This window comes from Podarcis bocagei (genome assembly GCF_964188305.1).
Source record: "Podarcis bocagei genome assembly, chromosome: 7".
NCBI classification, from domain to species: domain Eukaryota; kingdom Metazoa; phylum Chordata; class Lepidosauria; order Squamata; family Lacertidae; genus Podarcis; species Podarcis bocagei.
In genome coordinates this window covers 80,529,648-80,546,079 of record NC_138132.1, presented here as the reverse complement: position 1 = coordinate 80,546,079, position 16,432 = coordinate 80,529,648, and the positions used below count along the sequence as shown (strand labels likewise).

General features: G+C 47.9%; 1 protein-coding gene across 2 annotated transcripts in view; it reads right to left on the bottom strand.

Annotated features, from left to right (window-relative positions):
* Positions 1-16,432, bottom strand: part of IGSF21 (immunoglobin superfamily member 21) — a 231,286-nt gene that overhangs the window by 95,254 nt on the left and 119,600 nt on the right. For both annotated transcript variants that reach the window (XM_081203122.1, XM_081203123.1), the window contains one exon: positions 6,094-6,215. In XM_081203122.1, the coding sequence (XP_081059248.1) occupies positions 6,094-6,215 (122 nt within the window). The remainder of the gene's footprint in view (positions 1-6,093; positions 6,216-16,432) is intronic.

Genomic DNA, 16,432 nt, shown 5'->3' with positions numbered 1-16,432 from the left:
TGATCCGTGAAGATGAACCTTCTCCAAGTTCATTTTTCAGCTTGAAAGAAGTGATCCCTTAACTTTTAATCATAGCTCTGTTTACAGCATCCCTGATGAACAGATTCTCTCCCCCCCCCAATTATTTTTACTGTGCCTACATCAGCCACCATTCACCCCTCTGTTTTCATTCCTTCTTGAGCAGGCTCAGGCAATCAGGGATCACATGGACACTGCAGTGCTTTGTAAGCAATCAGATTTTGCCACTTGCTGATGTTACATTAAAGTAGGCTTACCAGACGTCCCTGGTTCCCAGGGACAGTCCCCAGATTTGCAAATCTGTCCCTGGACAAATTCTGTCCCCGGAATGTACCCAGATTTGCAAATCTGTACCCAGAAAACGTTGCAGTGGCAGCCTCAGTACCCTGGAGCCAGCCTAGTAGCACAGTTGGCTCTAGCTGGCTTCAGGAGCTGCTCGCTGCTGCCTCCGCCACTGCCAAAGGGGAACCAGGGATGTCCAGTGATACGGATCTCCTGCCCCCTTCCCCCTTTGTTTTGACAGATTAGGGGAGGCTCAGGAGTTGTGGGCGGGCGGCTGTTGCCCAGGAGGGGTGCAAGGCGCGCGGTTTCTCTGCCAGGCAAGGTGCAAAGCCCTTCTTTCGCACCCTGCAAAATATAAATGCGCAGAGGTTTTTAAAAACTGGGCAACGGCCACCCGCCCATGACTCCCAAGCCTCCCCTGATCTATCAAAACAAAGGGGGAAGGGGGCAGGAGATCAGTGAAGGCTTGGGAGTCACGGGCAGGAGGCACGCCGTTGCCCAGTTTTTTAAAAAACTGCGCATTTATGTTTCACAGGGTGTGAAAGAAAGGCTTTGCACCTTTATACAATATGCATGTGTGCTTGGGCCCACGTTCTTTTGCCACACCATCCCCACTACTGACTCCCTGACGCTACTCAGCTTAAAAAAAAAAAAGTGTCCCCAGATTCATTGAAAAAAATCTGGTAACCATACATTAAAGCCCATTTGGAATAAGAGCAATACTTTTCTAAGGCAGTAAAGAATGGCCCTCCAGAAGTATATGGACTTCAGCTCACATCAGTCCAAGAATTCATAGCCAGTGGTCCCCATCACTGCATTAAAGATAGAGTAGGGGCAGCAAAGGCAAGTGATGGCCTAGTTCAAGGATGAGGAACTTGTGGTCCTCCAGATATTGATGGACTCCAACTCCCATCAGCCCCACCCAATATAGGCAATGATCAGAGTGATGAGAGTTATAGTCCAGCAACATCTGGAGTTGTGATCTTAAAACAAGGCAGAGTTGTGATGGAGTTAGCTGGAAGCAGTAAAGGTAACCGCTGGTCTAGTCCAGGGATGGGGGACTTGTCACTCTCCAGATGTTACTGGGTTCCCCAGTCCCATTAATCCCAGCCTGTAGTCAGGGATGATGGTGGGTGTTGTAGTTTAGTAACAGCTAGAGAGCCACAACTTTCTCAGATCTGCCTCAACAGAGGACAGGGTAGTGATGGAGGAAGCTAGGAGCAGTAATGGTCTAAAGGTAAAGGTAAAGGGACCCCTGGCCATTAGGTCCAGTCATGACCGACTCTGGGGTTGCGGCACTCATCTCGCTTTATTGGCCAAGGGAGCTGGCATACAGCTTCCGGGTCATGTGGCCAGCATGACTAAGCCACTTCTGGAGAACCAGAGTAGCACACAGAAACGCCGTTTACCTTCCCGCCGGAGCAGTACCTATTGATCTACTTGCACTTTGAGGTGCTTTCAAACTGCTAGGTTGGCAGGAGCAGGGACTGAGCAATGGGAGCTCACCCTGTCGTGGGGACTCGAACTGCTGACCTTCTGATTGGCAAGTCCTAGGCTCTGTGGTTTAACCCACAGCGCCACCCGCGTCCCTTAGTAATGGTCTAGTGAGGGTCTAGTTCAGGGATGAGGAACTTGGACGGCCACAGGTTTCCCAACACTGCCATAAGGTCACATGGGTGATCCTGTTAGAATTCCTGCTCCATGATTGCAGTCATAGAATTGTTATCTTTCACATGATGGTGTATGTTTTGACTCCACAGAGTGGGAAGTGATGGAGACAGGATGTTTGTATTATTGTGTTCCGTGTAGTGGGACTATTGTCCTTTGGTCTTTTTCTCTTTGCTCTCTGATGCTAGAGAGAGAGGGAGCCATGTTGCAGTGCTCCGTGTGTGTTTATATGTAAATAAAGTAGATTAGCCAAAATGCTGAGTTGCTGAGGTGTGTCACGTGCGTGCTGAGCAAACTCTGTGGATCCCTAAGTGTGCCGGTGTCAGTTGGCATCAGTCGCTGTGGTGTTCAGGATGAAGAAAGCTTTTGAAGCTCTTGAAAAATCAACCAGGAGGGAGAGAACTTGCCAGTCGGGCATGTGTCTCTGCCAGGGTCCTACTTGAGTGTAGACTGAACTTCTGACAGATCCTAGCCAATCAGGGATCATAAATCATCTGGGTTACAAGTGCTTTCCCACTCAAAACAAACTAACCAAAAACCACCCCAAGGGGGAGTGCTTGTAAGACTTTGAGGAAGGATTTCATTAAATTGAAGAAGAAGAAGAAGAGTTTGGATTTGATATCTCACTTTATCACTACCTGAATGAGTCTCAAAGTGGCTAACATTCTCCTTTCCCTTCCTCCCCCACAACAAACACTATGTGAGGTGAGTGGGGCTGAGAGACTTCAAAGAAGTGTGACTAGCCCAAGGTGACCCAGCAGCTGCATGTGGAGGAGCGGAGACGCGAACCCGGTTCCCCAGATTACAAGTCTACCGCTCTTAACCACTACACCACACTGGCTCTAGCTTCTCCATTCAGCTCTGTCATAGAATATACAGAGTCTGGTGAAAATATATCAGAGCACCTTACAAAGTGATGCCCTGTGAGGGGGGTGAGGAATCCAAAGGTTTTCACTAACATCACAAAGCAGGTTGAAAGGTTCGCCTAAGTTTGCACACTCTTCTAAAACGGTTGTGTTGGCCTACCAAAGGTATCCTGCTAATGTGGAGTTTGTAGCACCCTAAAGACAAAGACATCTATTATAGCATAAGCTCTCCTTGACTCAAGTCCACTTCATCAAATGCACGAAGCACTAATTTCACTTGTCGGGTGTATAACAGCCAGGTCAAATGGCCGTGAGAGGCAAAGAACTGTAGCCTGCGACAATTCAATTAGAGCTGAAACGCATGCAAAATGAGCACAGGGGCCCTTCACCACTGCAGCATCATTGGCCTTGGACAATGATGACCACTCCAGGGAGCATCCTGGCAAAATGGACAGAAGCACTCATTGGGGATGCCCACATAGCCTTAGAGGTGTCTCATTCTGGGGTCACGGGGAAAGAGGGTGTCAAGACCCATTCCTACCTTTGCCGCAATGTCTCCGCCTCCAGCATTTGAGAGCACCAAAGTGGAGCTTCTAAACCACCAAGAACAAGAAGTCCTCCCACACTTTTGTGCTGATCGGATCCAATCAGAGGGAAAGGAGGCAGGTTGGCTACAAGGGAGAGTCTGCTGGAACCATCAAGGCAAGTTTTTCCACCTGCCTTGCCCACCCGCCCCCTGCCTGGGACCCTTATAAGGAAAAGATTCTGCTTAAATGTTTTTTTTGGGGGGTCTTCCCTTAACTTTTTTTTTTTTGGGTAGGGGATTGTTATGTACTGAGTTGAATAGGATCCAAAAGGCAGCAGTCTGATTGGTCCTATAACAATAGGGTCCAGAATGCAGCAGTCTGATTGGTCCACAGGAGCCACCCAATCCAGCTCCAGGTGGAAGTGAATCCACAACCTGATTGGCCTACAGGTGAATCCCAGAATTAGCCAATCACGTGGGGCCCATTGTGTAAATAATGTATATAAAGCAGACATTCTGGGGGAACTTCCATTTCTCCTCACCACTATGAGCTGAATAAAGAGCATGAAATCCACTCTCAACTCTGAGTATATTTCAGGGATGTTCTGTGCCTTTTAGACAGGAGCACATATATGTTTGATTTTCGATGCCATTAAAAGGTTTTGACCCTGTATCATTGTTTGTATTTGTGTTACTGCATTTGCATGCATCTGTTTATTTCTGTGAGCCTCTTTGGGGCTGAAAAGCAACATACACACACACACAGGTATATGTATATCTTCTTCTTTGGCGATCACTCATAGCTGAGTAAGATTGTCTTCCATAAACACGGTTTCAACAATGAGTCCGTAAGTGACTGTGGAGGCAAATTCTGGACCCACACGTCTTTCCACAGTGGGGACATTGGTTCCTGGGCAGGAGTTGATCATGGTGTTGATTTGCCAAGTGTGCCTTCCTCTTAGCACGTTTCTCCCTTGTGCGCTGAGTTCGAATGCCTTCAAAGTTCATAACACCTTTTGTAAAGGCTGTTCTCCAACTGGAGCGCTCGCAGGCCAGTGTTTCCATGTGCTGGTTCATGACTAGGGGCTTCCAGATTTCACAATCCTGCCCCATCACAATTTGCCGATCGCCATGGGACTTTGGGGGTTTGGGTTGGGTTTTTGGAAGATACCTGTGTGTGAATTTGTTTTATGTGTGTCAATCAGTGCACGCTGATCAACACACAGTCTTTGCAGGAGGGCTCTGTTCCGATGGCATGAGTAGTCAAGACGAATCAGTAGATCCTATCTGCTGCAGCCTTCATCTTCCTTCACAGCTGTTGTAACATACCACTGATGATGATCACTCGCTGGATCATCACCTTGTCGTGGTGAGTGGGCTTGCACGTTCCTATGACCCTTGTGAGCAAAGCCATTGGGAATCTCGTACTCCCAGCAGGGTCACCCAAGGCAATAAGGTCAAAGGGAAAGAGCTAGACAAAGAATGATCCAAGAAGTCCTCAACGGCAGAACAGGTGGATATATATATATATATGCCAGTTTCATAATGTAGGAGTGAAAACCAGCTCCTAGGGTGCCTCTGGAGAAGGGGCACTGGAGGAACACAAAGGAGATGTTGTTCTGTATGCTCCAGAGCTAAATATTTAGGAAACACCAAAAACACATGTTTCAAGAGAATGGTGTGCATGTTCTGTCCCGTATTTTGAGAAGTTAGCTCAAATGCACATAAATGTATCAAACAAATGATGGAAATGTAAGGACTATGAAGAGTCATTCTATCCTATGTGGTGGGATTGCAGCAAGTCAAAGGCCTTTACGGACATGAGATATGATGAAATTAAGAAACATTTTAAAGTGACTTTCCCCAAGATCCCAAAATCCTTCCTGCTGAGGTTATTAATACAGCAAAATCCCAAAGGAAGCCTCAAGGGTATTTATGCACGTGACTACAGTGGTAAGGATTCCCTATGCACAGAAATAGAAGGAGGAGAGAATACTTTCAAAGGAAGAATGGTTGATGAAAATCTTGGAATACACAGAGAAGGCAAAACTGACTTCACTTAGAATCCTTTAAAGAAGACTGAAAAGCATTTCTAGTTTATATAAAAAGTTATTTACCATATACAAAGGCCGCAGTGGGGTTTGAAAAAGTGCAAGAAAACAGCAGAATATATTAAGAAACATGTTAGAGAGGAGGAAATTAGATAAAACAGAACCTTAAACCACAACTGTATGCAATTTGAGTTGTAAACATTGATGACGGGTGAGCGGGAAGTCGCTGGTTTTGTTGAACTGGAATATAATTGCTGAGTAACAAATGAAACTTTATGGAAAGAAGAATAAAATATTATTGAAAAGAAAGGCAACACATGGAGATCTCCCCTGATTGTTGCAAGGCAACCCTATTTATTGGTATTGTATACTTGCACAATTATCGTATAATCTTAGAAGGGGGCATGGATTTGAGGGAACATGGCTGTGACTGCCACAAATTTGCCACTAGGGCACTGTCTGGGCTCTCCTGCTCACAAGGAGGGAGAGGGGCTGGGCAGTGGGGTGTTCAGCGCAGTGTGGACACGTCAGCAGACCGAACTAGACACTAGGCCAATGTGCCGATGCAGCAAAGACTTGCTTTCTGGACCTCAGGAAGCAGCAGTGACATCAGTGTTTGGAGGTGAGATATGTGGCGTTGCCCGCCATCATCAGCCTAGAAATGACATGGACAGCGACTTACCGCACCGTGGACTGGTACACCAGGTCCTCCCTCTTACGGTAGTTCTCCATGTGCGACTGGTTGGTGGAGAACATCGCGTCAAAGGTGAAGATCTTCTGTTTGATGGTGCCACCATCCGTCACCTGCCAAGGGGAAAGGAATGCAGTTGGAGGGGGTCCAGAACAGGAAAGCAACTAACAGGCTTCTAACGCAACTCTTCGGAAAAGGGCGAGTTATTTGATGAATCATGCAAGTTGAGAGTTGGGTCCCCCAAAGGTCATCCAGTCCAACCCACTGCAAAGCAGGAGGCTTCCTTCCTTCTTCCCTCCCTCCCTTCCAGGAATCAGTTACCCAACTGCTGATATGGTTTTGCAGCCATATGACCCCTTATCCCATCTTCCTCCCTGCAGAGGAGCAGCTGGAAAACTGTTGCACTGCCAACTTGTTCTGCCAGGGCGATGGCATGGAAGGTAAGGACTCTCAGACTGCAGAGACGAGTGGTTAGAGTATCTGAGTGGGACATGGGAGACCAGGGTTCAAATCCCTGCTGGCGTTGAAGCTCACTGTGCGGCCTTGGGTCCAGTCACCCTCTCTCAGCCTAACCTAGCCCACAGGGATTAAATGGGATCCTCATCACAGAGGGTCCTGGTTGCGCTCGGGACCCAAGAGCTCACCTGACAAGGTTAAAATGGGGGGGTGAGGAGCAGGAAGTCCTGGCCATTCCCCTGGGATCACGTCAGGCGGTTTTAGCCAATAGCCAGTAAGTGGCGTGATCCCAGGGGCTTTAAAAACAGCAGTGTGATGCAAGTGGGGCATTAGCACCGCTGAACGCCCGCCCACCCTCCCTAGTTTAGGTAGAGTTGCTTGGCCTTGCTTTGGTTTGGGTCGCCTGTTTTGGAACAGGGACTGGGTAGGATTTTTTTTCCATTTGGCAGATTGGCTTTAGCCATTTGGCTTTCGCCTACCCCTTAGCAAATCGTCACAACTTGTAAGGTGGCGGTTAGGCATTGGCTCAGTTGGATTGTGGGGAGGGGAGGTGCGGCCATCACCTGCCCCTCCAGGAACTGGGTATTCCGTTAAAGGAATCTGGGGGTCTTGGATCTCGTCCGAAGTCCGCTTGAGGGGCTAGGGCCATGCCAGGACCACAGGAACCCTGGGGTGAGCTTAGGTTGGTCCTCATCGCCCTTGCTCCCTCGTTTGGTTTACCCCATTCAATGATCACCCTGAGAGGTGGAGTCAGTTATAGTGGGGAGTCAATGCCTAAGCCAATACCATCTCACATGATTGTATTTCAATATAGTTGTGGCCAAAATTTGCTCCAAAACTTAAACTAATACAGTGGTACCTCAGGTTACATACACTTCAGGTTACATACGCTTCAGGTTACAGACTCCGCTAACCCAGAAATAGTGCTTCAGGTTAAGAACTTTGCTTCAGGATGAGAACAGAAATTGTGCTCCAGTGGCGCGGCAGCAGCAGGAGGCCCCATTAGCTAAAGTGGTGCTTCAGGTTAAGAACAGTTTCAGGGTACCCTAACTAAAGAATCATGTCAAGAAAAATTGATAGACTATGCAGAACTGGCAAAACTGACATACAAGCTACAGGACAAGGATAACTGTGACTTTAAAGATGAATGGGAACCCTTTACAAAGTATTTCAAGACGCAACAAAGCGAACTGGACTCCTTGGCTGGTTTTGAATAAACATTCACAATTTTTTTATTGATAATTATTACTTAAATAGTTTGAGGATCTATACAACTGTGTAACATGCAGAAAACAGCATTTTTAGAGAATTCAAAGACTGGAACTTAGGGAAGTCGGGGGTGGGGGTGGGTGGGTTCTGTGGGGGGGAGGGAGGGGGGAGGGGAAAAGGGGGAAAATAAGGATGATATGTTTCTAGATAATATGTTTTGTTTTAATTTTGAATAAAAAAAGTAGTTTTTTAAAAAAGAAGAACAATTTCAGGTTAAGTACGGACCTCCGGAACGAATTAAGTACTTAACCCGAGGTACCACTGTATAAGTGTTGGTTTGTATTTATTTTGGGGGTGGGTCTTGGGGCCTTGAGACACAAATGAGGAGTTCGGACCAGGGTTTGAATCCCGCCCCCCCCCCAGTCACAAAGCTCACTGCAGGGACCTTGGTGCGAGCCACTGCCTCTCAGCCTAGCCAACCTCACAGGGTTGTTTTGAGGATTAAATGAGGAGGGGGAGAAGCACCACCTTGAGCTCCTTGGGGGAGAGGTGGAACATAAATGCAAGAAACAGTATTTATAACAAAACAGCCACCTCATTTAATTCTTATTTCTCTCTGTTTCTCTCAGACCAGACAGATACTTCAGCGTTGCCCTCCCCTCCCCGTTTCCACCCTTCAGCCAAAAGATTAGAAAACATTATTCTCCCTCTCCTTCTCTGCTTAGCTGCAGTTAGGGCATGTTTAAAGATAAATTAGTACAAACGTGGCGAGAAAAGGGAATTACCCAGGGAATATTTTTCCCTTCTAAAAAAAAGAAGCAGAAGAAAAGATATATATTTGAAAAAGGGGAGGGGGAAAAAACACAAGGAAAGAAAGCAGCCCACTTTGATCCGCGAGCTTCAGCAATCGCCATTCAAAGATCGGCAGCAGGGGAGATGAAACCAGAAAACTTGCCGGAGGGCCTGGAGGAAGGCGAGGGAACGAGGCTGGGCCACCGCCGAGCTCTGAAGATCAGGCCGTAGCTTTTAAAGTCTTAGCAAGCATCAGGGGGGCAGAAAGACTTCAGATCTTGCTTGGTTATTTATCTCCTGCACATTTGAGCACACATTTTGCAGGGTTGCATTTCTTCCCCCTACTCTTACCATTATACATTATCTTGTGAAACACACACACACACACCCCATAACCTTGTGATGGATTCTGAGGGCACAGCTAGCTACAGATCTAATCTGCTTTCACAGTCCTGGGTTGTGTTCACACTGAACTGCAGACCCTCAAGTGTCCCTATTCTCCAGGGGACATCCCTGATTTAGAAAAGCCATCCCAGTTTCTGATTTGATCCTGGAATGTCCCACTTTTCCTTAGGCTGTCCCTATTTTCATTGGAGAAATGTTGGAGGGTATGGTGTTATCCAACCCCCCCCCAAGCTGTCTGAAGGCAACCCTGTATGTTTAATGTTTTATTATGTTTTGATACATGTTGGAAGCCCCCCAGAGTGGCTGGGGCAACCCAGTCAGATGTGTGAGGTATAAATAGTAAAATTATCATTACGGAATGGGACGTCCCTATTTTCATCAGAGAAATGTGAAAAGGGTATGGAACAGAGGTGGTTTGGTCCAGTTTCCAGCCATGCAGGTGAGAATTCTGGGCCTGGAAACTTGGAAACCTTCGGCCAATCAGAACAGACAACTCCATACCCTCCCATATTTCTTCAATGAAAATAGAGACACCCTATTCCATCATCTGAGACGTGGTTGGCACTGTGGTCTAAACCACAGAGCCTAGGGCTTGCTGATCAGAAGGCCAGCGGTTTGAATCCCCGCAACGGGGTGAGCTCCCGTTGCTCGGTCCCTGCTCCTGCCAATATAGCAGTTCAAAAGCACGTCAAAGTGCAAGTAGATAAATAGGCACCACTCCGGCAGGAAGGTAAACGCCGTTTCCGTGCACTGCTCTGGTTCGCCAGAAGCGGCTTAGTCCTGCTGGCCACATGACCCGGAAGCTGTACGCCAGCTCCCTCGGCCAATAAAGCGAGATGAGCGCCGCAACCCCAGAGTCGGCCGCGACTGGACCTAACGGTCAGTGGTCCCTTTACCTTTAAGTTTCAGTTAAGTCTGCTGCAACTGGATTTCTTATGAACAGTGCCAATCCTGAACATATGGGATTTGTGACCATTATGCTCATTTGCCTTCAGTAGCAGTAAAGCTCTGCTGGATGAAATACAATTGCCTCTGGTCTATTTGGGGGGATCCTGCAACATGTTCATGTTTTTATTCTGCCAACTATACATTGGAGTTCTGCTCTGGTTCAATATTGAGTGGAATTTCCGTAACAAGAGGATGTTGGACTAGATGGGCCAGGGGCTTGATCCAGCAGCAGGGCTCTTGAGGAGAGCTGTGCCGCAGAGGCCAAGGGAACTAGGGCAGGTCATAAGGCTTTCCCCAGCCACCCAGATAGTCTGGACTACAACTCCCTGGGGCTGATGGGAGATGGAGACCAAAGTGCAGTTTGTCCCTGCAGGAGGCAGTGATGGTCACCAGCTCAGACTGTTTTTTAAAAGAGGACTAGGCAAATCCATAGAGGCTATGGATGGCTACAAGTCCTGATGGCTGTGCTCTACCTCCTGGGTCAACAGCAGGAATGCTTCTGGAGGCAGTTGATAGATACTGCAGAATGGCAAAGTGCTCTTGTGTTTGGGTCCTGCTTGTGGGCCTCTTATTGGGGCATTTGGGTGGCCCCTGTGGGAACAGGATACGGGACTAGATGGGCCATTGGCCTGATCCAGCAGGCTTTTCTTGAATTCTTATGCCCCAGCTCTAGCCTTCCTAACCAGAGAGAATGGACAAAATGTTCTCTGTGGCTGCCATGGATATCCTGGTTTCCCTGGCAGGGGAGAGGGAGAGAGAGAGAGAGAGAGATCACCTATTTTATAAGGGCCCCCCTGGATCAAACGTTCCTCTTTCCTCCACCCAGGCTGCTCCCATCCAAGTTGCGCCTCGTCTTGGAGATAATGCACGACAAGGCGCGAATCTGCTAATGAAATAACGCACCTGGAGGCAGTGTCAAAATGTCTCTTCCAAGGGAAATGTGAAAATGCAGATGGTGCTAATAAACTCCAGAAGCAATGTCTGGGGAATAAATAAATAAATACGTGGAGAGACGGCATTATTGGCACGTGACGGGAGAGGAGAAAGGGAAAGGAATGGGGTTAACTTTATGCTGCTCCTGGCTTCCCCCTAAATCATCCTGGTAACTGTAGTTTGCAAAGGATGCTGAGAGTTGTTAGGACACCCCTATTCCCGTTACAAAGCTACAAATCCCAGAGCGGCTTCACAATCAACCCCTCTACCCAGGGAACACTGGAAACAACAGAGGGTCTCCAATCAACTCTCAACACCCTCAACAAACTATAGTTCCCAGGATACTTTGGTGAGTCATAACTGTTATAATTGGAACAACAGTACTGTAAATATTGTAGGCAACATGATAGCCACCAGTGCTGTGCAGTCAGTGGACTAGAGGGACTAGGCTAGTCTTTTAAATGTTCCCCTGGAGCCTCCTTTCCAAAGCCCAGGAAGCTTTTGCTTGGCTTAGGGAGGGAGGCGTGATGCTCTGATGCAGAGCTTTCCGGACTTTTCATGTTGGTTACACACTTTTTAGACATCCATCATTTCGCAACACGATAATTCAGTTTCACTAACAAAACGGAAGTTGAACTAACCCCTTTCTGGCCCCGGGAGGAGAACGGGGAGCGTTTGCGCGACACACCTACACACTGCAGCTGGCACACTAATGTGTTGCAACACACAGTTTGGAAAGCTCTGCTCTGATGGGATCCAAGATCCCTCCCGCCACCTTCCCAAAGCCCTCCCGGCTTCTTGGAGGGAGGCAGGAGGGCTCCGGCATCCTGCTAGAGACCTGGTGCTTCCTTCCTAAAGCCCAGGAAGGTTTTGCCAGGCTTAAGGAGGGAGGCACGAAGCTCATGCACACAACATCGGTCCTCCCACTGCTCTCCAAAGCTGGTGCCTCTAACCATAACTGTTCCCCTATGAAAAATTTCACTGCACAGCACTGATAACCATCTGTAGCTATTTGTGTGGGATGTGATACCTAAGTAGCAGTCAAGTACAATATTCCTTGTTTTCCTAGAGTGGACATGTGGAGGAATGTTTGGACCAGCCGGTCGCAAGATTCCTGTTTCCTCCTGGCTGGGACATACAGTGGTACTTAATTCATTCCGGAGGTCCGTTCTTAACCTGAAACTGTTCTTAACCTGACGCACCACTTTAGGTAATGGGGCCTCCCGCTGCGCTGCCGGAGCACAATTTCTGTTCTCATCCTGAAGCAAAGTTCTTAACCCGAGGTACTATTTTTGGGTTAGCAGAGTCTGTAACCTGAAGCGTATGTAACCTGAAGTGTCTGTAACCCGAGGTACCACTGTAGAATGTCCCTATTTGTATATACTTCGTAACTAAATATGCCTTCAGGGATCCAACTGTGAACTCAACGTGTGAGTAAACTTCTTTTATATAAGAAGTTTTATATACCTTGCTTTTATATGCTTTACACAAGATTGTGGTGTGTTCATTCTTTTAAGAGGGATAAAAGGGAACTTACCAAGATTGTGGTGTGTTCATTCTTTTAAGAGGGATAAAAGGGAACTTACCAGGTACATACAATTTAATACTGAATTGTGTGATAGTGAGAGACCTACACAAGCCTGCAACCAGTTATCCGCTGTGTGTTTAAAAAAGGGAATGTGAAACTCTGCTAAGTAAAGGAACTTGTTAGGAAGGATATTAATAAACAATATATCCTCTCCTGCCTCCCCAAAGAGTCCCACAACTTGGAGAATGGAGCAATCTTTCTTCCTGCTTCTCAGTGGTGCAGCGCATGCCAGGGCTGCCTGGGGCAGGCATGTAGGGTGTGCCCTGGAGGGGGTCAGGACGCAGGGGTCGCCCTCCTGGGTGCCACAGTTCAGGGCAGGAGAGGGGTGGGGAAGCTGCTGCCCACTCTCCTCCTGCTCACAGGCTTGACCCGGGGGCCGGAGCTGAACCAGGCACAAGCACCGCAGCCAAGGCACAGCTCCTTCTGGCGCGGAGCCAGGCCCCGTTGAAGGAGCCTGCTGTGGGGGCGCCTGTTTGCGCCCCCTCTCAAAATTGCACCTGGGGCCATGACACCCCCGACACCCCCCACACTACGCCTCTGCTGCTTCTCCAGAGGACAGGACCCGAACCAAAGGCTTCAAATGGCAGGAAAGGAGATTCCGACTAAACATTCAAGAGAAGTTGTTGATGGTAAGAGCTGGTGGACAGTGGAACAGACTCCTTTGTTTTGGTTTTTTTTTTAAAAAAATGATATTTATTGAAATTTTACAGACAATAAAAAGTTACAAAATTAAAAATAGGAAATAAAAAAGAGTAACAATAATAAAAGAAAAAGAAATACAAAAATACAAAGACAAAAAAAGAAAGCAATATTTTCATGTCTTATATTTCATTTACTTGTTTCCTGACCTCCTCACACCCCCTTTTTGTTTTCCAGTTCACATGGTTAATTCAGCAAATCCTTACCCTCTACAATTTATCTTTACTTAATATCTTAACCTATTATAACTATATATTTCCAACCATTGTCAATCCGTATTTACATATTCTTGTTAATCTTTTTACCAAAACCGCTTATTTTCAATCCAACATCCCTTTAACATTCATTAATTTTACAGTGTTTCTGCAAGTAGTCTTTAAATTTCTTCCAGTCTTCTTCCACCACCTCTTCTCCCTGATCTCGGATTCTGCCAGTCATTTCTGCCAGTTCCATGTAGTCCATCACCTTCACCTGCCATTCTTCCAGTGTGGGTAAATCTTGTGTCTTGTGTTGGGGTTTTGTTTTCAAGTAAGTCTTTATATCTTGTCCAGACATTAAACAATGGGAACAGACTCCTTTGGAAGGTGGCAGACTCTCCCTCCTTGGAGGTTTTTAAGCAGAGGTTGGCTGGCCATCTGTCAAGGATGCTTCAGTTGAGATTCCTGCATTTGCAGGGGCTTGTATGAGACAACCTTCGGTGGTAACCCGCCTCCCCGACCCTACAATTCTGTGATACTATGAAATTTATTATGCAGATGTCAGTTGTCATGGCAGCCAGAAAAATAAATCAGAAGTCAACATTTTCATTTTTAAGCATGCTTCAAAGAACCACAGTCTTTCAAAAAATAAAACAGAATTTCAGGTCAATTCCTTTGGCAACCATCACAGGTTGACTCCAGCGTTGGAGTCACCTTATAATTCTTCTGCTTCCGTGGATCAGAGCCTGGAAAACTGGACTGGAGAGTTCAGAGCCACAAGATCCAATTCTTGCAAACACCCTTCCAGAACACCCTCCACAGGGCAGGGAGCCAGGCCTCCATCTAGCTGCGACTCCCTCCTAGCTGAAATTTCACTCCATTTTTTTTTATTGCCCAGGAACCAAGAGGAATTTGGGGAGGGAGGAGAGAACGGGGTGGGGAGGGAGGGAGAGGAGCTGTCAGTAAAACTGTCTCCTCAAATTTATTTGCTCAGCCAAGGTTTTATTGCAAAGAAAATACACACTCTCACATACACAAGATAAAGAACTGGAGGGGGAATTATCCAGGTCGTAAATCCCTTCACACTTTGTAGGGATGCCTGGTGGACATTTTCAAGGACACAGACCACATCAGCGGCTCTTTAACATCCTTGTGTATATTATTAATTGTTGTTCTTGATTTCCTTATTTGAAAACTCTTCCAAGAAGCCTGGGAAAATATCAAATAAATGGGGGCTTTAGATCAGAAACCAATGGGGAGGACAAAGCAAAGTGGCCCCCAAGATTAAACATGTTGGGTTTTGAATGATCATAGCATTGTGGAGTTGGGAGGGACCCTGACGGTCATCTAGACCAACCCCCTGCAATGCAGGAATATGCAGCTGTCCCATACAGGGATCGAACCTGCAACCTTGGCATTAAGCCACTTCTGCCCTTCGGAGGAGGTGGGGTTGCGGGCTTCATGGCCCCTCCATGCGTGCGGTGGGTGGAGGCTAGCCCTCGCACGATTGGGGGGATTCCCAGCTGCGTCACCCCCTGGCAGGCCCAGGGGCCGTGGGCTGCCCTATAAAGGCAGGATGCGGACAGGGATCTCCCTCTTTTCCCACCTATCAGCTGTTCCTGTTTCCCACCCTCCCACCCTATAAAGTTTTCGTCCTTTGACTGTGCTATGGACCTTGGTTGGTCACTGTTGAGGGGCCTGGTAGGAATTTTTCCACTTGGCAAATTGGCACCAGCCACTTGGTTTTCGCCTACCTCGTAGCAAATCACCACAACTTTCTGGGTACTGGCGGTTAGTTATTGGTATAGTTCTGTAGATGGAAGAGGGGAGGTAACGCCATCACCTGCCCCGCATATTGCAGGGTAGTCCGATAAAGCAGTGTTTCCCAACCGGTGTTCCGCGGCACACTAGTGTGCCGCGAGACGTTGCCTGGTGTGCCGTGGGAGGGAGGCGGGCGAGTCGGGCGGCGAGAGGCGGGGCGGCGGCGGCGAGGAGAGGCCGCCCAGCGCGGGGCTCTCGCCGTCTGCCTGCCTGGCTGCCTGCGTGGCGCTGACGTCACGGGGCTGTAACGTGCCCCACATAGGCACACGCGGGGCGGCGAGCGAGCTCCCTCCCACATCCCATCGCCGCTCGCTTCGGCCGGCCTACTGGGCTGTCGCAGGTGGAAGGCCTGCGCATGCGCGAGGTTTTCGCGCCTTCGGGATTCCCTTCACGCCTTCCTCCTCCCGGGTCCTTGAGAGCGCGGGAAGCGGCAGCGCGAGACCGGCGTTGAGCCTGGTAGGTGTTGCACTTGCCAAGGCAAATTTCATTTGGGAAATGAAAACTTGCAAAGCAAGCAACCAGTTCAATCTGAAGTATGTGTATGCTTAATATCCTGTATCTGAAACCTGTTCTGCCCCCTCCCCCACACTTGGTGCCATTTTCATCTACACATGCAGCAGAGTAAGTTGACCCAGAATAGTACCAATTCAGATGGCAGATGGGAGAATGACAGTGCTGAATGCTTTCCCATGTAGAACAGTCCCTGCAAATAAAAACCTAGCATATTTGGAAGAGGGATGCTAGCCTAACCATTACCTTCTATGCTGTTACTATTTTTTTATTTTTTTTTACATAAGTAAAAAGTGACCTTTCCCCATCCGGCATGGTGGTGTGCCTCAAGATTTTTTTCATGAAACAAGTGTGCCTTTGCCCAAAAAAAGGTTGGGAAACACTGTGATAAAGGATTTCGGGGGGCGTGGCCCTGTCTGAAGCCTAGGGATTTAGAAGGCGATTGGGCCGGATCTGGCCCCCGGGCCTTAGTTTGCCTACCCATGGTTTAAGGCTATTGATGGCTACAAGCTAAGATGGCTCTGATCTGCCTCCACAGCTGGATGCAGTAATGCTTCTGAATACCAATTTCTGGGAAGCCCAAGAGAGGAGAGGGCTCTTGTGAGTGGATCCTGCTTGTGGGTTTCCCTTTGGTGCATCTGGTTGGCCTCTGTGAGAACTGGATGCCGGACTGTACCTCCCAAGAGGAGCAGGGAACATTCGTTCTTCTGAAGAGGAATGAGGCCTGCAGGTGGCGCTGTGGGTTAAACCACAGAGCCTAGGACTTGCTGAT